Genomic DNA, 20570 nt, shown 5'->3' on the forward strand with positions numbered 1-20570 from the left:
TACACATCCATAATCAATCATCGGTTTATAATTGATATAATGAGCACAAAAAACTAGGATCCTAGTACCGAAGTGGAGAACTCGTCGCTTTGATGAAGGTCTCCAAGTCCGAACCCCTACCAGCCATAAGAACATTTAGATTTAACGGCGTTGTGGGAGCTATCAACATTTCCTGGAGCATTGCCGAGCCTCAAAAAGATCTTTGCCTGGACGTTGTCTTGGTATTGGAGTGATATTAACGATTGGGGTTTCCATTTCCAACAGCATGTTCCGCAGCGTTACATTCGGTTTCCGGCGGGGGTGACTTGTGCTTATCTAGAAAGCTTGGCCGTCTTGGCTTGACCACCTAAATGTCTTGTCTCCTTCCAGATCCATACTGGATCAAGACCTCTAGACCGATTGAAGGCGGGGTACTTACCATGACAAAAACGAGATTTTTTCATGTCAGGAGTTGCCAACTCGGACACGGAGATAGACAATGGTCTCAATGGCACTGTCTTTGGAGACTTGCCGACACCGCTGTCTGCCAAGATGTTCATTTCCTGCCTGTTTGGGAAACATGAGAGAGACCTATGGTCAATGTGTGATGTCACGGGGCTGGGAGTTCAACGAGTATATAATGAGTCTACGTCGCATTCAGAATCCGCCGCGATCGGTCTGAAATGGTCGGTCCCTAGGGCAATCTCTCAGTATCCTTGACCCTGAACCTTCGAAGAGCCTCATCGTAGCCGCAACCAAGTCACAATAGTAACGACGAGTTGTGGTTGAGCATCATGCTGTCTAGCTCAGTTATCGGAGCTATCGCTCTGACGGCGGTTGTGGTTCATGGAAGAGAGCTCCCCAAGGATGAGGCTCGTGCTGCCGGTAGGACACATGAATCTTAAAGTATCGATGGCCTTACTGACTTCATATAGAGCTCTATGACTCCGGTGTCATCCACGATAGACTCATGTCCGCGAAAATTGTAATCAATCGGCCAAAGTGAGGCGACCGCAAACATGAAGCTAACACTGGTCCAGGCACACTGGGAAGCTGAAGAAGCTGTCGGCCTCATGAACTCATCTCAATGGCCCAGGCTAGGCTACACCAAGTGCGTCGATGGCTATGCCGAGGCCCTTCCTGACAGCCCATTGCACAATTTTAGATGCAAAAATGTAATTTTATCTCACGATGATTTTAACGGGCCATTTTTGCGCGACGGTCTTATTGACGATCTGTTGATTTAGATGGATCTCTATGACTTCATTAATCACGCCGAACTGGGCTCGCCAAATGCCGATTACCGTGGGAAGAGCGGAAGCTCTTCATGGGGATGGACTGATCCTGAATCTGGCCGCGAGTTCATCGGTGAGGAAGATCGATGACCAAACATCAACCAATCAGTTCGCTAACTCTTTGGTTAAAGTCAGCGGCATGTTTGACGGATGTGCATTTATCGAAATCCTGCCTGAGGGCAAGATGCTCAACCTTGGATTCCTGTGAGACCTTCTACTTGAGCAAAGGGAAGAATAACTTGACTAACTCTGTACCCTTTCAGGCCAACGTACTCGCCCGTCGGCAATAGAGCATACTGGCATGAAATCCGCCCGTATCACAACTACATGCTCATCGGCTCTGAGCTTGAGGGCCATGGTATACAGATCTTTGACATGACGAAGGTGAGGCTTCCCCCAAATCACATCGGCGACTATAATTGTTAACTTGTCATACTAGCTCTTGGATATCGATCCCACCGAAGCACCCATTCTGTTCACTAATGAGAATGACTTGACCGGCCACTTCATCGAATCTCTCCCACTGGGCCGCAGTCATAACGTTGTCGTCAATGAGGAGGCCAAGTACGCTGTTGCTGTCGGTGTTCAGCCTCGTGCGGAGGGCTGCATGGGTGGCCTGCACTTCATCAGTCTTGAGGACCCTAGCAATCCCGTTGCCCTTGGCTGCGATGGCCAGGACGGATATGTCCACGATGTATGTCAAGCCCCTGCCCAGCTGCAAGCCTCTAAGTAACTGTGTTCATGTAAGCTGACATGATTGAGCATAGGCGCAATGCCTCATCTACAGAGGTCCTGATGCCAAATATCAAGGCCGCGATATCTGCTATGGCTACAACGAGGACACATTGACTATCTACGATGTTTCCGACAAGAAGAACTCCAAGATAATTTCCCGCACGAGCTACGAGGGCGCAACGTTCACACACCAAGGTTGGGTTAACGACGTAAACTGGCAAGGTGAGACGCTTCGAACCGCGAACTGACGGAGATCCGTGGCTGAACTATCAACAGAGTGGCTCTTTATGGATGACGAGTACGATGAGGATGATCTGGCCGGCCCTGCCGCTGATGGATATCCCGTCACGTACATTTGGGACATCAGGTCTCTCGAGTCTCCCAAACAGACCGGTCTCTTCAAGCACACCGTGAAGGGAATCGACCACAACCAATACGTCGTCGGCGATCTTCTCGTTCAATCCAACTACGGCGCCGGTGTCAGAGTGTGGGACGTCTCATCCGTACCCCAAGATCCCACGGGAGGAAGCGTCTGCGAGATTGCGTACTTTGACATCTACCCCGAGGATGATTCCCTTCCAGGGGGCGGAGCCATCCAGTTCTCTGGCACATGGTCATCCTACGCCTACTTCAAGTCGGGCTTCATCTTCGTCAATACGATCGAACGCGGAGCGTACTTGGTAAAGATGACGAAGAAGGAGGCTTGCAAGCCCAAGACATGCAACGCAGACAACTGCCTGCGTGCTCTCAGAGCCTCCAGTGTTCCGGGACGGTTGGAGGAAAGCCAGAAGTTCTGTGGCGAGTTCACAAAGACTGTCATTGCCGATGTTACAGTGGTACCTGCTTATGCCTCTGAGGCATGCCCGACCAATGTCATCTCGCGTGTGAGCTCGGCTTGCTCCTGCTTGCCTACTCCTACCGCTTGAGTGAATTGATATAATGCTCAAGAAAAGCCCTGTAGTATCAGTGTAGCACAGCAGATCGATATCCAAATAAACACTTGGCAAACTATCTTTGTCACATTGAGCCTATCTAGTAGAAGTTACGGTTGAGGATATCTAGTCACTTCGAGGCAGCGGCATTTGAAGTAGTTAGACCTTGGTCAAGGTTAAGGGGCAGCTTTGTGAGGATGCTTAAAGAGAGCCCAGAAGATGTCTAAATGAATGGCGGCGTCACAGTGAAAGACAATGGGATCTGTTTACCAGCAATGAAATGGTTTGATTGGTATGAATGTACAAAGATGTTTTGGGATATACAGGAGCTAAACAACAACGCCGTTTCTATATGCAATTTCCAAGACAACCAATGCCCCGAGAAAATCTCTGTGGGCAACTGCAGCGCAACGCTTACTTATGCATGTTCGCGACTCGATCGATCAAATTTTCCAAGTAGGTGATGATACGCTTAGCAAGAGGAAGCGGCATCAGTAGAGGCGGCAGCGGAAGTGGTGGCAACGGAAGAAGAAGAGGCACCGGGAGCGCCGCCGGGAGCAGTGCCGTTGGGGGGGGAGCCACCGGCACCGCCAGCACCGCCGCCAGAGTTGGAGTTGGCAACACCACCCTCAGCGTAGAGAGAAGCAGCGGGGGTGATGGTCTGGGCCTGAGTGGTGTTGATACCGAAGGCCATCCAAGCGAAGAGACCGTCAGTGATGCTGTCGCCGAGAAGGGTGTACTCCATGACGGGGTCGACGCCATCGGTGGCAGCCTCCTCGCTCAGGATAGAGTCGTCAGCGTTGGTGGTGAGCTCCTGGGTGTTGGTGTTGTAGGGGGCGAAGGCCTCGACGGCAGAGATGAGGTCCTGGTCGAAGAAGGTCTGGCCGACGTGGGAGGCAGTAATAACGTTGCCGAGGGTGTTGTTGGAGTAGAGAGTAGCATTCTGGTGGACCATCAAGTGGATGTGGGTGGCACGGGAGGTGTAGTGACCGGGGAAGATGGACTCGAACTGAGCGACACCGTCGGAGTCGGTCTCCTGGATACCGCGGAGCCAGGTCTTGTCGATGTTGGTCTCGTCGGAGGAGTCACCGTTGCCGGAGGCGACGATGCCGGAGTAGACACCAGTGGAGTTGCAGTGCCACATCTCGAGGTAGACGTTGGGGACGGGCTCGCAAGTGTCAACGTCGATGACCTGGTAGTCAAGAACGATGTCGACACCCTCCTGCTCCTCGATGATGTTGCGGCGGACATACTCGCCAGAGACGTCTGCAAGGAATCGTTAGTGGCTGGTAAGAGATGTAGGCTTCAAGAGAGAGATGACTTACAGTAAGGGCCCTGGGTAACCTCAGGGGTCAAGACGCAAGAGTTGTTGCCGGAGAAGAGAGTGGCGGCGTCGGTGTTCAGGGTGTAGCCGAGGTCGGTAGAGTTGTGGCTCTCGGCGAGGACGGTGTCAGCATCGCGCTTGATGTTGCGCTTCTGGCGGGCCTGGTTAAGCTGAGCGGAGCGGCGGGCGACGTTGCGGGCGGTGACACCGCGAGCGGCGAGCTTATCGGCGCAGTGGGCAAGGTTGGAGCGCTTGATGGTGCTCAAGAAAGCGCGGCGCTCAGCAATCTCCTCGGTGAGGTCGTGGCCGGGGTGGGCAACGGCGCCGGAGAGGAGGGCGAGGCCGGAAGCGACGGTTGAGAAACGCATTGTGGTGGTTGTGAGAGCTGAGGATGGAAAGCTTTGTTAAAGAAGGTGTTTATACGATTTGTCGAAGTGAACAAGAGGGTATTGTTGGAAGTGAAAGCGAAAGGTGTGTTGGTGAAGAGTGAATGTAATGCTGGTGAAGAGCTTCTTTCTGGTTTCTCGGTGGCTTCGACCTTGGGTTATTATACTCGACTAGATGACATTCTGATCTACGGTCAACATCAACCTCCCTCCCCCACGAACCGCGTCAGTGCCATAGCCATGATGGCAGTTCGTCGCATGAGTACAAACTGTGGAGCTCAAGTCATATCGCCATCACCGTACCAAGCCTCGTTGACTCGGGAGACGTGGACGGTGGCCCCGGGAGGCTTTCGATTGCGTGGGCTGCCCGTTGCGGCTACGGAGTTAGCGTAGAGAAAAGCCACCCCGGTAGCCCAATATCAGGCCCAGCCAACGTCAACATCTTCTTCTGTGGGGTCATAGCAGCCTCGGTAGTATGACCGGCGCAGCGGTAGGTGGGATGGTAGTGTGTGTGGACGACGACTACGAGTACGTTGCCCCCTTTGCCCCTTACTCTCTCTGGAGCAAAGGCCATGCTCACATCGTCAATTGCTTCTAGGTACAACGCCTTGGCAGGGGCTTAATCTCTACCGTTTGGGTGTAGTGGCCAGTGACGTCGTGGGCATAACAAATCAGCCCCGGGCTCATCTCCACATAGTCTAATTTTTCTCTCCCTTTCATCCCGGTTCCTCAGTCACTCAGTGACCGGAGGGTCCCCGGTCTGCTCAGTCTAAGCATCCGGACGTGGCCCTACGCGCAAGCTTTCGGGAGACAGTGGAGTCGGGGCCGCCGTTTAAGCCTCCTTTTCTGCGTTGTCCTGGCCCGTCGACGGAGCCGTCCTCCCACATGCCGAAGCAAATTCTCCCCGCCCTTGGACCAAAGCCGCCGTCGAGGCGCGTCCACACAAAGCCATTGTCCAATCAACGCCGGCGTGTTGTTTAACTGACGCTGTAAAAATAGACTTCGACGCAGCATGGGCTTCCCGTCTTCGGGTTGTTTTCCCCTAACCCCCCTGATGCCTTTAACATCCGTCACGTTAAACTGTGAACATCAATGGGGTTCAAACTATCTGCCCAATGAGCTTATTCCGCATGCGAAAAAGAATGCCTTGCATCGAAGAGGATTCTGTGCCCGGACCACAGGTAGAATTTCTTTTAGAAAGGCCAGCCGAGGTCTATGTTTGACGCAGGTGGTACCGTGGTTGTAGATTGCGGTGTTTTAACACGCAGCAGAAGTCTTAAGTGGCTCAGCACGGGTTGCGGGGGGTCGGATAGACCAGCTGCACATTTGCCAGCAATAACACTAACAGCAAGCATTCCAGTTCCCAACACAGTCAATGTTGCCTTCGAATTCACCCTGATTTCCTCGGGGTCTCCAGACTCTTGGCTACTTGGCACGCTCAAGTTAAGGAAGCGGAATAGAAGGCCGAGGCTTTCAGGATCCGGCATTACGATAGTTCAAGATTTTCTGGGTTCGCATCCATTTTGATGCCGTGATGAGATCGCGAACGCCGGGAAGCTCCAGGTGGTTGGAAAAGGTCGCAAACAGAACACACTTACCCAGTGTCTTGTTTCGTCCCATCTCAACACCGACCATCCGGTTCGAAGTACCGGATGGCAGTCAAGTTTGCATGTTTCCTGCACGCGCGTACACTCGCAGAGACCTTGATTCTAGTGCCCAATGAGGGATCAATGATGGATTGAACTACCAGCATCCCAGCGATACCCTGGGTCGAGGCCGTGCTGGCGAAGCACCTGGTGGGCAAACGGCCAATGAACCTCATGCAAATGTCAGCTGAACCGTTGACTCGTCATCTAAACCTTCTACATGCCATGTTGCAAGTCCCTTGCGCACACCCGAGGTGGCCTTTTCCATCTTGTCTGGTAGTTGACGATAGCCGATCAGTCGGTATGCACGGTTGGTGGGTGAGGAACACAACATTCCATTCAATGGCAAATGAGGTGCTCCCAAATCGTCAGCTCTCCACGCAAGTTGGGCAACTGCCGATTGGCTTCCTCGAAATTGAGATACAAGCATATTCGGAAGGGAAGCGGGAGGCTTTCGACGGGGCTTGGACTATGGACGAACCCGGCCTCGCCCACATGCAGTGCACCTTGACCGACGAGCTGCTAAGAAGTTAGACTTTTTCCACGGAGGGACCTGGAACGCGCAATCACGATCCCTAATCCAGTGATTGCGTTACAGAAAACCCCATTTTTATACAATCCTACAGTCTAGCTCTACAGCCCGGTCTACTATGTACGGACTGTACGGATGCGAATAGTCGTACCGGTACCCAGTTCATCACCTGCAGGTGTAGTGGACTAGTTTTTCGGTAGAAGTGATACAGACTGCTGGAAGAGAAATGACCCGTCCATGAGATTTTTGCGCCGACCATCCAAATGTGCGCCTGAAAATTTCTCTCAGAGAATCCGGCAGGGGAAGCAGACGACCCCAAGGCAAAGAGTCAGGTCTGGACGGAATTGGGGGACGCTAAGCCTTCAAGGGCTGGACACTTTGCTTGGCAACTTGGCAAAAAGATCACCCCGTTCTCACTCAACAGAGCCTCTGCCTCTGCTACGACTCTGTCCACTGGGACAAAGATCCAGATCGGGAACATCCCAACGAGTGATGACTGATCCAGTCAACTAGAGAAGTCTTCGTGACGTATCCGTACTGACGGAACCAACAGTTGGTTTGCATAGCCCCCGAAAACACCGAACGTTGGCGCATTGTCAAGAGTCAAGAATTTAGAGTAACAAGGTGCAAAATACAGGGATTCAACGGGAAGTGGGAACACAAACAGACTACGTACCCGGCACCTAAGCCACACCATCATGCGCTCCGTAGCCTCCGCTCCGTCGATCATCACTGGCGGCGGACGCTCAAAGGCCCAACGTTGACGCGTCGCGCTATCGGAGACTCTCCCTATTCCATCCATCCCACTCGGCCGAATGACGACGGACTGGAACTCGTCAACGACTGTTGGGCTGGCTCTGAGAGAGAGCATTTGTAATACAGCAGTTACCATGGCGGAGCCACGAATAGATGTGGACGATCAGGACCAACCATTATCTTCGATACAGTCGGCTGGTGGGCAGTCCCTAGTCCGCCAGCTCCTCGAGATCCAGACCGCTACTATCGAGCAATCGAAATCACTTCATTTCATCCAAAACCTCGACTGTCTGTATCTTGATAAAACCCGAGACCGAAAACGCCCCCCACAAACCCGCGATTCAGCATCTGAAGATGATCGCCCTGTGTGGCTCCGCAAAAGCGGCCTGAATGCCATCAAAGACCTGGACTATGTAGCTGTGTCTTGGACATGGGGAGCTTCCGAGCCATACGAGGATTCTACAGCCGGCCACCATCTAGTACAACTCTCTAATGGGAAACGCGAACCTTCTGGGGTCCGCAACCGGGTCTTCGACCGCATACGGCGATACCTGAAAGCCCAGCCTGGCCTGCAATACGTATGGATAGATATGCACTGCATCTGCCAGGAGCCGGGCCCAGAGAAGACTCGGGGTATGCAGGCAATGGATATGGTCTACAAGCTGAGCAATCACCCCATTGCTCTGCTAGCGCGACCGATCGAATCGCACGAAGAGCTTTGCCTTCTCGCAGACGTTCTCCAGGGCAATTTTGTGTCAAAACATGCTTCTGGAGAGTTCCGCTTAAGTTCCTTCGCAGAGAGCGCCCTGGAAAGGCTTCGTAGAGCATTGTCCCTTCTCGACGCCATAACCTCCGATCTTTGGTGGACAAGAGCCTGGACTTTCCAGGAAAACTATCGTTGCGATGGACAAATGACACTACTCATCCCTCATCCAGAAGATGGTGAAATATTCAGGGAGAAGACAAAGAACGAGAAAATTTTCGGTAACGTAGTGGGCGACATATCGATCTCATCCCGAAAGTTCCAGACGGAATCCACAAAGCTATGCAAAGCCTGCATAATTGCTGAGCGGAATGACGGTATTCCCGGTCTGTCCGGTGTTGCCGAACGGATTCTTAAAACAGCTCCCAATTACGAGTTCCTATTACGGGAGGCCATACCCGGTGGACAATTGTCGACCCGCTGGTCACAGTCGCCGAGGATCATAAAGGATATTGAGTCCCGCGGCAGCAAATTTTGCCACGACAGATTGGCCATAGTCGCAAATTGCTGCCAGTACTCCATCAGGCTAGATGATGCCATCTTGCGGCAAGGATCCCACAGCATGAGCCTGTCTATGCTCGCACTTTATCTCTTAAATGGAGAGATCATGGAAAACGCCTGTGGAGGAAAGGGGAGCCGTCTTTTGGCGAGATGTCGGGGTCAAACAGTCGCCGACTTCATCGCAGAGCAGTCCTTTGCTAATTTCTGTCCACCTGTGCTGAGACGTCCTCTTTTTTACAACAACGGTTGCCGATTCATCAACGTTCAGCTGACTGAAGAGGGGTTGAAGACTTCTGGCCATATCTGGAAGCTCTATCGCACCTTACCCACGGAGCAATTCGCTCTTCCAGCTTCAGAGAACCGAATACACCATAGCCACTGGAGACGCCGAACACATATCGCCAGGCGGCTTGCCGAGCTGCGAGATGCCTTCCACGAGCTTGAATATGACACACTCGTGCAAAAGCTAGAAGAGTTTCTTGAAGCGAACATGCGACCCAAGAAGAAGGATTTCTTTTCCGGAAAGTACATGTGGACGATGGCCAAGATGGTTGTGGCTGCAATGGACGCGCAGAAGCCACTGGTGCTCGGTGGTCTGCTTGATCACCAGCAGTTCAATTATACTGGAATCTTCGTGCTGGAAGATCTTGAAGAAGAGGGATATGATGAGGATAAGGATGAAGATGAAGATGAAGATGACTGCTTCCAAGATGAAGATGCCTACGTCGGTTTCTTCACTGACAGCGACAATGATGATGCAAGCGACTCAGGAGAAAGTGGAACGCAAGAAGATGATGACGATGAAGTGGAGATTGGGAGCTTATCCAAGCCTGTCTACATTTTCACCTCCTCTAAGCCGATGAAGGAGTCTTCAGAGAACCTGTATCCAAACGACATTGACAAACACGTGTCAATTGAGGTACACGGAGACAACTTGGAATCGATAGGCTTTCAAGACGAGCCTGGGCCTAAGCTACTTATTGAACGTTGGGTGAATGGGCTTTGTTTCTTCCAGAACCACTCCCGTCGGTCGGTAGTTTTCCCATGGCATCCTGCGTTGAGAAGAGGCTCTCATAGATAAGTACTACTAACCCTCGACGAAGATGCCATTGCTTTATGCATCATTAGGAGGTTAGTGACTTCCGTGAGCTCCTGCACAAGGTCACTACTCGATACCCATCTCACTTGTTATTTGTTGTCTCCTGTTCAATGTATTTCAACCAGGGGAATTGATCAAAGTGATGAGGGCATGGAGATGAAGTAGGGTTTCCTGATTTGTATTTGCCGCAACTATGGACTTTAGGAAGATTACGGACTAGAAATCCGATGCACCCATCCTCGATATGCTAGTACGCAGTGTCATATCAATACTCCTCGCGTGTCATCGCCTTTTAACGAGGCCTTTGTCATGGAGCTGCTAATCGACACAAGCTCAAGTTTTATGCTCCAAGACATAGTGAGCTACGGGGAACAGGTTACGCTGCCGTTGTTCTCGATGCAGCGCCAATTGTTCGGGCAACGCTGTAGAACGACCCAGTTGCCAGAGGCGTCACAGACCGCGGGAAACACATTTGATCTATATCAAGTGATTAGCTCGTGATATTGCTGGGCATCCGGAGTATGGACTCAGGAGACTATGAGACTCACCTGCACTGGTAGCGGCCGGGTGTGCATTGTTGCGCTTCAGCCAGTGCTGCGACGATGGCGATGACGGAGATGAAGGAGAAGCGCATTTTCGCTGAAGTCCATGTCAATCTTGGTGTTTGTAAGAACAAGTCACGTTGCTTTCTGTATGAATTACTTACTCTTTTGAGAATGTCGATTTTGAGAACTGTTCGCGAATCACCGAGAAAGTTAAGTCTGCGTGAGCTTGGTTGAGTACAAATCCGCCTCTAGGGCACAAGCTACACTTTTATAATTCCACTCAAAGATAAGTATCTAGAGCTGAATTATACCATGATTGGAACGGCCGAGGTTACTCAATACATCATGACGCCCGTCTTCTCCCCTCTAGGCAGCATCATAGGAGTCGCCTTACGTTTACCAATAAAGCCTTGATCCTCGTTCAACAATTTGCCACCAAACAGAAGTATGTGATGTGCCTTGCGATGAGCGAAAGTTACTAGGATATAGGTACGAGACGCTCAATTGCGCAATCGTTGCCAGAGTCTGACTTGATGCAAGCCCGTCAGCATATCGCAGCAGTAGTGCAAGTTGAAGCCGTCAGCGTCACCGCTCGAATGCGAATCGTCAAGTATGCTGAGGTCGCCGATATCTGTAAGAAGGTCCCCGAAGACCTGCCACTTCCAGGTATAAGAGAAAGCTTGGGTTCCACCATGCGCGGAGTGTTAATGTAGTTGAACGCCTGGTCCTTGGCTAACTCTAGGCAGCAGCTTCGTAACGCCCGAATCAGTATAGTTACCCGGTAAGCAGATCCTTCAATGCGGAACAACCCCCCATCCATTTTTACGAGATTGGGCGTGCGTTTTAGTTTCTAGACTGAGAGTTCTGGGCAAATATCCCTCGATCTTAGATATCTTTCACTGAAGTTGGGTCACATTGACATAATGTGTGCGGCTAACAACTTCACCTATCGCTATCATGCAGCATATCGGCTGACTTCATAATTGGGAAAACCCATCGACGTGCACTTGGTTCTGTAGAATGACGTTCGAGCATTTGAATTTATGTATGAGTGAATGATTGTATTGCTCCTAGATTTGGCCAACGGTACTACGTTTTTAGACTTGTGACCACCCAAGTCGCAATCCGAACTTATGTCAATGGAGGAAACCCAGTTCTTCCAGTCTCTATGGAAGTGACGTTCAATGTCACCAGACCCGTGCCAACTGTGTTTTCATGGCGAAAGTCAAAGCCATTGTGTCGGTTTACTTGAAGAAGACACACGAACCTCTACAACTGTGCTTTGAAGAAAAACTTCGACAGCACTCAGCGAATAACTTTCAATCAATATTCAAGCGCAAGGCACTTAGAGGCTTGTAGAGATTATATTACAAAAGTACACGTGAGGCGGTGCTGGAGGTAAGTCTACAAAGAGGCCTCTGAAGATGGATCACCGCACTTAATTTGTGATCTCCTTCAAGTTGGTTACTTCGTCTAACTCTTCCAGTTCGAGAGTGTGTGCCATAACAGCAGTTTCCGAAGTGATTTTTCTCAAGTTATTGCAATTACCGCGAGAACACGGCAGCTTGGTCGGCGCCAGGACGCATTGGAATAAGAGCGAACAACAGTCCCCTCACTCCACAGCCTCCTCTTGGTGTAGTTGGTTCATCACGTTCGACTGTAATGGTATATCCACATCCATCGAAAGGTCTCTAGTTCGATTCTGGAAGAGGAGATGTGTTCTTTTTTGTGTCCGCCTTCCTTGAACAAGGCGGCTGAATATCATAGCTCTCGTACGGGACTTAAAAGCTAAAAAGCTGAAGAGATTGAGAGAGATTTCTTCAATATTAGAGATTTGATCCATGATTTTACAACATTTTTGTGCAATGACCCAGCCAAAATAGGGAGAGTGGAATTATGTGGGCGGTCAAACTTTTGCTCATGTTGACTCCATCTACCTAAACAGCATCGTAGTGGGACTCAGGGCCACCATCCACTGCGGCTTATTCAAGACTCGTCGCACAAGATCCTAAGGGCGTTTTGAGTCAGGCAACACGAGGTCAGCAGACCGAGCCTCCGAACAGCTTGAAGATTTCAAGAGCGCCATCAAGTACACTGAAAGCCGTGGCTTGGTCCATGTTCAGTTTTCTGGCTGTAATGCATCCAGGCACGTGCCAGGTTAACATCCAGCGTAGTACTTTTGTTATGGGACAAGTTTTGAAAAGTAATCTAATTTATCCACTTGGGATGGCGGCTACACTTACCCAATGTGGTTAATGACTCCATACGTAGACCGCGGTTGTTGAATTGTGCAGCACTATTATGTAGAATTCGTTATTTCCTCTGTTCCCTTACTTTGTGGATGCTGCTTAGATAATCGCGGTCAGTTTGGTGCGGTCTCGCCTGTCTTTGGTGGGTTCACGGAGTAAACCCGCTTGACCAGACTGGAGTCATTAACACGCTTCACGGATACTGTAGATCATGTCACTCCATCAAGTCCTGTTATTAGAGCCTTTTGAAAGCGATTGCCCCCCGACTTTTCTGGAAATTCTGCCCCAAACATGGAATGCTCTACGCGATAAGTCTGGCGTGATAGCCTTGCGCAGACTCTGTTCCATCTCAAGTTGAAGATCTGAAGCCAATTGCAACAAGTGTGACAAGACTTTAGACCTGGTCCCTGGTTATAGTAGGTGCCATGCCCTATTATCAAAGCAAGGGACAAACACACGCAATGCCATCTCGGTCCGACTATCTATCCTGAGCTGGAAGTTCTTCAATGCACGTGTTTCTACTCGGGCTGGCCTGTACGCTGAATCGCTGACTGGTTCTTTGTGGGCACTCCAACTCATGAGGACTCCGACGGACGCGTCCAATGTTCGGAACCTAACGCGGAACTTGTCGAGGCATCACCATACTGAAATGTTCACTCAGCGAATGAGGGATCTTCCCTCGTCTTGGCAAATGGTGGCTCTCGCGAGACCGATGGGTTTTTGAATTCCGAAAGAAGCTGAGATCTTGGTGCAGCTGTCGGAATGGATTTATGTAGGACCAATCAGCAAGCGGTAATGCTATCCCGATTGGGCCATAAAGTGCGCCGCCAGCGCTATCAGATGATGTGCAGAGGAGTGATTCGAAGGAAGAGGAGCAGCGAGGAGAGAAGAACTTCCGTAGAACATACTCCTTAGTTCTTCAATCCTTCATGTATATATCTCCTGCGTCATGTCTCTTGCAATCAGGTCTCGAGGGCCTGTCACCCGGACTCGAACCCAACTTCATTGCAGATCGTCAACGCCCCTTTTCTTGACCCTCAACAACCTCCCTTTGATAGCCAAGTATGGCGGAATGGGAACAAATTGCTCGAAAGCACTTCGAGGAGCAGAAAAAGAAGATACCGTCGGACTGGGTTTTAGACAATGCCAAGTTAGAACAGCTTCGCGGCGCCGGCACGGCACAGGAGGGCCGCCTCATCGACCTTCAAGCAGCCAAGAAGTCAGGCATTCTCGACAGCAACGAAATGAACATTACCGAGAATTACACAGCCCGTGAGCTTTTAAGACACCTTCGCCAAGGAACACTCAGCGCAGAGAGAGTGGTTACTGCTTACTGCAAGCGAGCAGCCGTTGCCCAGCAGTTGGTGAGTATTTGAACGTTTGCTTGCAACTGACAGTCCGCTGCACAGAAGCAACAGGCTGACTTTTTGTGACGGACACCAGACGTCCTGTCTCACCGAGATCTTCTTCGAAGACGGAATCGAAAGGGCCCGGTGGCTCGATAAGCAGTTGCGAGAAACAGGTAAAGTTGTTGGTCCGCTCCACGGCTTGCCAATCAGTTTGAAGGTAGGACACCACTACATACTAGCCTCTGACTTTGAGTCTGGAGGCAAACAACATTCCAATTGACACCGTTTAGGACAGCCTCCACGTAGATGGGCACTTCGCGTCTGTCGGATATGTCGCTTTTCTCAAGCAAGACCGTCCCAAAGGCAACGCTGCCCTTGTCAAGCTACTTCTTGATGCAGGAGCAGTTCTCTAGTAAGCAGACTAAGCGAACGAATTGCTTCAACAAGCAGATCTGACGATAGGAAACCTACTAGTTGTAAGACCAATATTCCACAAACGATGATGGTCAGCGTTCTACACAGACAAAACACCCCCTAGACAATACTCGCTAACGTAGTGTGTCCAGACCTGCGATTCCGAGAACAACATCTTCGGCCGAACACTCAACCCACACAATACAAAGTTGACAGCTGGTGGCTCTAGCGGAGGCGAGGGAGCGCTTGTCGCGTTTCGCGGATCACCTCTGGGCATCGGTAGCGATCTGGCCGGTTCTGTACGCATCCCAGCTTTCTGCTGCGGCGTGTATGGCTTCAAGCCAACCGTGGATCGCATACCGTTCGCAGGACAGTCTCTCTCTCCATGGCCCATGAATTGGATGTCCGCTGTGATGCCCGCTCTCGGTCCGTTGGCCAACTCCGCCGACGACTTGTCGCTCCTCATGGAGGTCGTAACTAAGCTCAACCCATGGAGATACGACGGTAGTGCAATCAATCTCTCCTGGAGAGCCCTAGACGAGCCTCGATCGAAGCCCCTGACGATCGGGATCTTGCCCGAAGATCCCGAATATACCCTACACCCTCCTGTACGCAGGACCTTGGCTGAAGCCGCGTCCGCTCTCGAGAAAGCTGGACACAGAGTTGTCCATCTTGCAACGGATGCGAAGCGTAGCGCGGCCCTCGGCGCAAGGATCTCGTACCAATACTTTAGCATTTCAGCGCCAGCTGTTGCTGACTTTGGAGAGCCTTTTGTTGCCTCTGTCGCCAAAGGAATGCATCCCTTCTCTACTGGAGACTTTCCTGTCGACCCGAAGCTGGACATCCCGAGCCAGTTCACAGGACTGAACATGGCTCGCGCGGCTTATGCTCAGGCATGGAGTCAAACTTGGCAAGAACACGACCTCGACATCATATTGGCTCCTGGGGCATCCTGCACTGCCGTGCCACACGATACCTTTGGCCTCCCCGTGTATACAGTCATGTGGAGTTTAATTGACGTGAGTGTTTAAGTAACCGTTGCTTAGAAATCCTTGGTAGTATTCTCATAGGTCGCTGATGTAACATTGAACAGTTCCCTTCGGCGGTCATTCCCTTTGGCACCGCGTCCGCGACGCAAGACTCTGAACCACAAAAGGCCATCGCGGACTTTATGCCTGATTGTAAGACCCTTCCCCGATCTTCCGAACTAGAAACTTGCGCTGATGTTTCGAACCTTTGAACCTCAAGACATTCCAGAAGCTACTCATGGTGCACCTTGTGCAGTCCAGATTATCGCGCCGAGGTTCCGCGATGAAGAGTGTTTGGAAGCCGTTGGCATCATTGACAAGATTCTCAACGCTCGAGGATGAGAGCAACACTTGTACAACACATAAAGTTTGCTAGCCCACTCTCCACTCTCAAGGCAGAAAGACAACACTACAGCCACTGCGCAGAATAACGTAATGCCCCAGTAGTTACTACCGCAAGCTGCCGAAAAGGCTGGGAACTAGTGACCCGACGATGCCGTCACTCCCAGCCAGCCTTTGTTGCTTAAATACCCGGAACTCTACTATGCACCGGTTACCGTGCGTGGGGGTTCGGCAGTGCTACGCTCGAGTAGCCACCTATACTCGCTAATCAGTGCGGTCTAACTTTATGTTCTTAGCCCTGAATCATGCTGGTAATTCCGTAGTCTGTGCTCCGTTTGGCCAGTCCCAATGTCCCCTGAATCAAAGCAGCCACAGAGGCTAAGCTACCATGCCGGCATCTTTGTCCACTCAACTTCTCCGTGTGCGTGTGTGTATTTTGGACAAAACATCCCTTTGTCAACGGCTATGAAGCCCATCTTGAGCCGCCACTCTGTAGATTCGAGAGAACAAGATGCAACGCGCTCGCGGCGGTTGTATGAGCTGTCGGCGACGGAAACGAAAGTGTGACCGCCGCCGTCCGTTTTGCGAAGCCTGTACTCAACGAGGGATCCAATGCCCTGGATACTCAACGCCCCTGCGCTGGGTGGATGGTGCTGCGAATCACTCCTCTGCCGGCGAAGGTAGCAGCAATGCGACTAGCAATCCAGCCGAATCCAACACTCTCGCAAGTCAGATCGCACTCCCGAATCGCCCTAGCCCTCAGGTACAGACGACACATGTTACGGATGAGCTTTTCCATAAGTGTATGCCACAACTGCGCGTGTCCCTGTGCTGACTCGATGAGATATATCACGTTGAGCTCGCTAACAGGGAGTGACGCTTACAGTTCTCCGCACAGGCCTCATGAGCCTCTACAGCACATCAGTGTGTTCATGGGTTCAGCCGTTCTTTGTTGAGATGTCTGCCAAGAGCAAATCTCTTGTACTGCTATCTTCCGCCATCCAAGCCTATCTTGATGAAGGCAGTTCGGACATGTCTGTCTCCTCCATGGAGTACATCGACTCTGCTCTGAAGGAGTTTCGGCGCGAAATCGTGGCCCATTATGATGTTATGCCGGCTGCCACGGCGTGTTCTGGCGTACTGCTGTGTGTTCTTCAAGTAAGTGACCCCGATAATAGCCGACTACGTCTGGCGGAACCCTGGGATGTATCACTACCAGTCTCCTTCTTCGACCGCAGATGTCCAGGCGTGGCATAGATCTTTCAGCTAAGCAGATGGATCACATAGTTCCTTCAAGCTCAACCGTGTACCCCCGTCATTGGATTACTCGCCGAAACCTTCCATCTGAATGCTCCTATGACATATCTCAATCCCAACCCCGAGCATGACCTCTCAGTACGGCATGCCTTGGAGTTTATCGGTCTCATGGACATGCCCTGTCTCGTACTGGGAAGAAAGTGTCCCTCTCTCGGTATTTGGAGACGCTTTCGACAAGTTCAAGACTCCTGGAAAGGGGGAAGAGTCAAGGCCTTGGAAGTCGTCACTGGCGTGCCGCATTCGCTGCTGGATATCTTCGCCGACACCCCGTTCGAGACGGCGGAGGTCTCCATTAGTCGGTTTTGGGGATGGCCAGGTGAAATGGGCGAGTACGTTCAGTGCTTGTTGTGGGATTGTTGGCGATTCGCCGGCATGCTTCACATCCGCAGACGCGAGCAGCGAATTATAAACGCAACACAAAAAGATGGCCAATTCGTTGGTGACGATCAGCAGGACGCGCTGCCGAGTTCAGAAATCGTCTTGTACCGTCTGGTATCAGGACTTCATCTCTTTTGTGTGGCGTGTCAGCTGCCCGAGAATCAGCATCTGTTGTGCCGCAATGGCATCGTCTTCCCTCTGATAACGGCATGTCTCGAAACTCGACTCCTTAAGCGGCATCCTGACTGGAAACAAACCGTGGATGATGTGCTGTCGGCTGCTAAGAAGAGGTATCTCTTTCAGTTGGCAAGGTCTACATGGGAGCTGCTTGATGAAGCTTGGAAGGATGGTACAATGGAATTTGACCTAGATAAAGCAGCATCACGCAGAGGCCAGGAGGTGTCATTATTGTAGAGTACGGGGAAGCTCTGCAGCGTCTTGCTGCGAGCGAAGTCGGAATTTTCTCATCCATTGCGACCATAGATGGTCGCGGTCCTGTAGCTACATGCAATGAAGACAATCAAGGCGAAGGAAGTTGAAGCAATACAGTCACCAGCACCTCAAGCCAAATCGTGTGACAATCGTTCCTACAGCCTGGCTACAAGCGTGACGATCTATACACTTACAAGCCCCCCCCTCCCCCACCACTCTGCCCCTTGATCAAGTAAATCAAGTCTCCTTCAAGCTTTCTTCCCATCACCCATACGTCTTTCCACCTTGTTCGTCAGGTGCTTCTGAGCATCCTTGGAAAACAAGCATCCGACAATCGCGATTGCTCCGAAGCCCAGACTTGCCAGATAAACCGTCTCAAACGCCTTCGAGTACGCAGTCGGAAGCACCTTTGCCACGGCAGCCTTGACGGCACTCGTCAAGCCAGGGAATGCGGCCAGTTTTCCGGCTTGTACTGCCTTTGCAAGGGCCGGGAGCTGGCTTGAGGGCAAGCCCGCAGCAATGGCTGGGCCGCGAATAGCTGCCGGGATCTCCGTTGCCAGGCGATTCGACAGGATCGTCGTATAGACAGCGACGGCGATGGAGCCTCCAGCCGAGCGGATGGACGCGAGGAGACCCGAGGCGAGACCGATATCTGAAGGTTTGCAGAATAGGGGCGCCAGAGCGAGAGATGCCAGCTCGATGAAGCCCACGAAGAAAGGGCCGAGGATGGTGAGGGCGATTCCTGTGTTCAGCGTCTCAGGGGTCAGGGATGCGAGCGCCCCGACGAAGCCGACCATGCAGAAGGTCGCGAAGATGATCCAGTACCGGACGTTGCCTCCCCATTTCACGATGCCTCCTGCGCAAACTTGACCAAGTGCTGTAGCACTTGCCACAGTGGACTAGTGACTGTTAGCTGGATGCGAGAGACGTCGGTCTGAGACCTTGCTTACCGAGAGCCAACCGCCGTAGGTGATATCAGTCGTGTACAAGGCCTGAACCTGCTGTGGCCATAGTAAGACAGCGGAGTAGTAAAACATCTTCGAATCTGTTAGCCACGTAGCACTTGTTGGAGGGGGAGACTTACTGTAGCAACCGTTGCGCAGCACACAAGTGCCATGAAACCACGGTTGGCAAAGAACTTGATAGGGATGGCAGGATACTTCAGGTCTGCAAAGGCTTCCCAACAGAAGAGTGCCACCAGAAGAACGACACCAAGAACCAAGCTCGTGATGGTGGCTGCAGAGTCCCAAGGGAACATGACGCCTCCCCAAGATACACCCATAAGGAGAAGAGTGAGGCCAGCAGTCCACAGGAAGATGCCAAGATCTTTGCATCTTGTTAGCAGTGGAGGGATATGAGAAGCGAAGCAGGAAATTCAGCTTACAGTCCAGTTCCTTGAGCAGCTCGCGCTTGGTCTTGCGGTCGTGGAGAAGCTCAAAGGTGGGTGGGTGGTAAAACAAGTACAAGAGAACGATGGCAAGTCCCACGGCGATGATGTTGACGTAGAAACACCATCTCCAGCTGAGATTGGGGTTCTCGACGAATTTCCGGGCTGAGATTTAGTTAGTAATTACATGTATCCTTGAATGGGCCTCTTGCCATGGACTCACCAACGAAAGGACCGAACGCGGAGATAGGGGCATTGGTCAAGAAGATGAGAGACAAGACGACAGGGCGGTACTTGTTGGGAACCAGTTCGCCAACCGCGACATTGAAGCTCAGCTGAACCGTCTCGCCCAGACCGTAGATGGCGGCCCCGACGATGAGTGTCTCGACATTATGCGCCACAGCACACACGACGATTCCGACGATGGCGACGACGTTCCCACCGATGAAGAACCATCGTCTCCCGAAAAGGTCTGACAAGCGGCCCAGGATCGTGTAGGTGAACGACAGCGAGAGAGTTCTGGCGATATTGACCCAAGAGATGTACGGGCTCGGACCTATTCAATGTAAGCATATGATATTTCTCATACCATTAACGGTTTTACTCACCGATATCAGCGTTGATGAACGTCAGCACGTTTGTTGGCAGGATCAAGAAGATGTATGCCGACATTGCTGAGAGACAAAACCCCTAGATGATATTAGTGAACATCCAGGTCTTGGCAAAGGTGTCGACAAACCGCCATGGCCCCGAGAAACTGGGGAGAGTAATAGTAGCCGGGAGGGAGGTCATCGCCGAGCGCCTCGGAACGGATCGAAGAAGCATCGTCTCGGTCGGTATCACGGTCGAATTCACGGTACTTCTCCATCGACGCCCCATCGAACTCGCGATAGGACTCGTTCTTGGAGATATCCATGATGGATGATCGGTATATCGATATGCGGGAACTAGCTCGCAGTATGTCGGTATTTCGAATCGAAAGTCGTCACACGGGTTTCGACGGGCGGGATCTTGCGCACTCGAGGCCGTGCTCGAGTCTTATACGACCTTTCTCGACCAATCTGCCATCTATAAACGTCGACGGAGGACTGTATATGTGCGGCGTAGTGTCGAATGAGGGCTAAGTGACGGGACAAGGTCAGCAGTGAGATGAACCCCAAGACATGCAATGCAAGCCTTGA

The 20570-nt window shown here is 51.6% G+C and overlaps 6 protein-coding genes across 6 annotated transcripts; 4 read left to right on the forward strand and 2 right to left on the reverse strand.

The window, feature by feature from the left end:
- Nucleotides 1–773: 773 nt before the first annotated feature.
- Nucleotides 774–2935, forward strand: HER10_EVM0013165 (uncharacterized protein; the record flags this gene model as incomplete). Its single annotated transcript, XM_035482529.1, has 9 exons — nucleotides 774–864; nucleotides 915–964; nucleotides 1020–1154; nucleotides 1227–1347; nucleotides 1406–1478; nucleotides 1538–1658; nucleotides 1714–1968; nucleotides 2042–2231; nucleotides 2286–2935. The coding sequence occupies 9 exons, from the start codon at nucleotides 774–776 to the stop codon at nucleotides 2933–2935; spliced, it is 1686 nt and encodes a 561-aa protein (XP_035328675.1).
- A 478-nt stretch (nucleotides 2936–3413) lies between these two features.
- HER10_EVM0009729 (uncharacterized protein) lies at nucleotides 3414–4633 on the reverse strand (the record flags this gene model as incomplete). Its single annotated transcript, XM_035479206.1, has 2 exons — nucleotides 3414–4207; nucleotides 4267–4633. The coding sequence occupies 2 exons, from the start codon at nucleotides 4631–4633 to the stop codon at nucleotides 3414–3416; spliced, it is 1161 nt and encodes a 386-aa protein (XP_035328372.1).
- Nucleotides 4634–7646: 3013 nt separating this feature from the next.
- On the forward strand, nucleotides 7647–9930 carry HER10_EVM0012303 (uncharacterized protein; the record flags this gene model as incomplete). Its single annotated transcript, XM_035481700.1, has 1 exon — nucleotides 7647–9930. Exon 1 carries the CDS (start codon nucleotides 7720–7722, stop codon nucleotides 9928–9930), a length of 2211 nt encoding a protein of 736 aa, XP_035328594.1. The 5' UTR covers nucleotides 7647–7719.
- Nucleotides 9931–13659: 3729 nt separating this feature from the next.
- On the forward strand, nucleotides 13660–15875 carry HER10_EVM0002871 (uncharacterized protein; the record flags this gene model as incomplete). Its single annotated transcript, XM_035472564.1, has 7 exons — nucleotides 13660–14106; nucleotides 14186–14308; nucleotides 14382–14503; nucleotides 14566–14596; nucleotides 14658–15524; nucleotides 15599–15686; nucleotides 15754–15875. The coding sequence occupies exons 1-7, from the start codon at nucleotides 13807–13809 to the stop codon at nucleotides 15873–15875; spliced, it is 1653 nt and encodes a 550-aa protein (XP_035327735.1). The 5' UTR covers nucleotides 13660–13806.
- Nucleotides 15876–16832: 957 nt separating this feature from the next.
- HER10_EVM0013187 (uncharacterized protein) lies at nucleotides 16833–17984 on the forward strand (the record flags this gene model as incomplete). Its single annotated transcript, XM_035482551.1, has 2 exons — nucleotides 16833–17033; nucleotides 17163–17984. The coding sequence occupies 2 exons, from the start codon at nucleotides 16833–16835 to the stop codon at nucleotides 17982–17984; spliced, it is 1023 nt and encodes a 340-aa protein (XP_035328679.1).
- Nucleotides 17985–18250: 266 nt separating this feature from the next.
- On the reverse strand, nucleotides 18251–20305 carry HER10_EVM0006266 (fungal trichothecene efflux pump; the record flags this gene model as incomplete). Its single annotated transcript, XM_035475857.1, has 7 exons — nucleotides 18251–18901; nucleotides 18953–19039; nucleotides 19087–19328; nucleotides 19387–19554; nucleotides 19613–19945; nucleotides 19998–20079; nucleotides 20129–20305. The coding sequence occupies 7 exons, from the start codon at nucleotides 20303–20305 to the stop codon at nucleotides 18251–18253; spliced, it is 1740 nt and encodes a 579-aa protein (XP_035328068.1).
- Nucleotides 20306–20570: the final 265 nt, after the last annotated feature.

Source organism: Colletotrichum scovillei (genome assembly GCF_011075155.1).
Source record: "Colletotrichum scovillei strain TJNH1 chromosome Unknown Contig00010, whole genome shotgun sequence".
NCBI classification, from domain to species: Eukaryota; Fungi; Ascomycota; class Sordariomycetes; order Glomerellales; family Glomerellaceae; genus Colletotrichum; species Colletotrichum scovillei.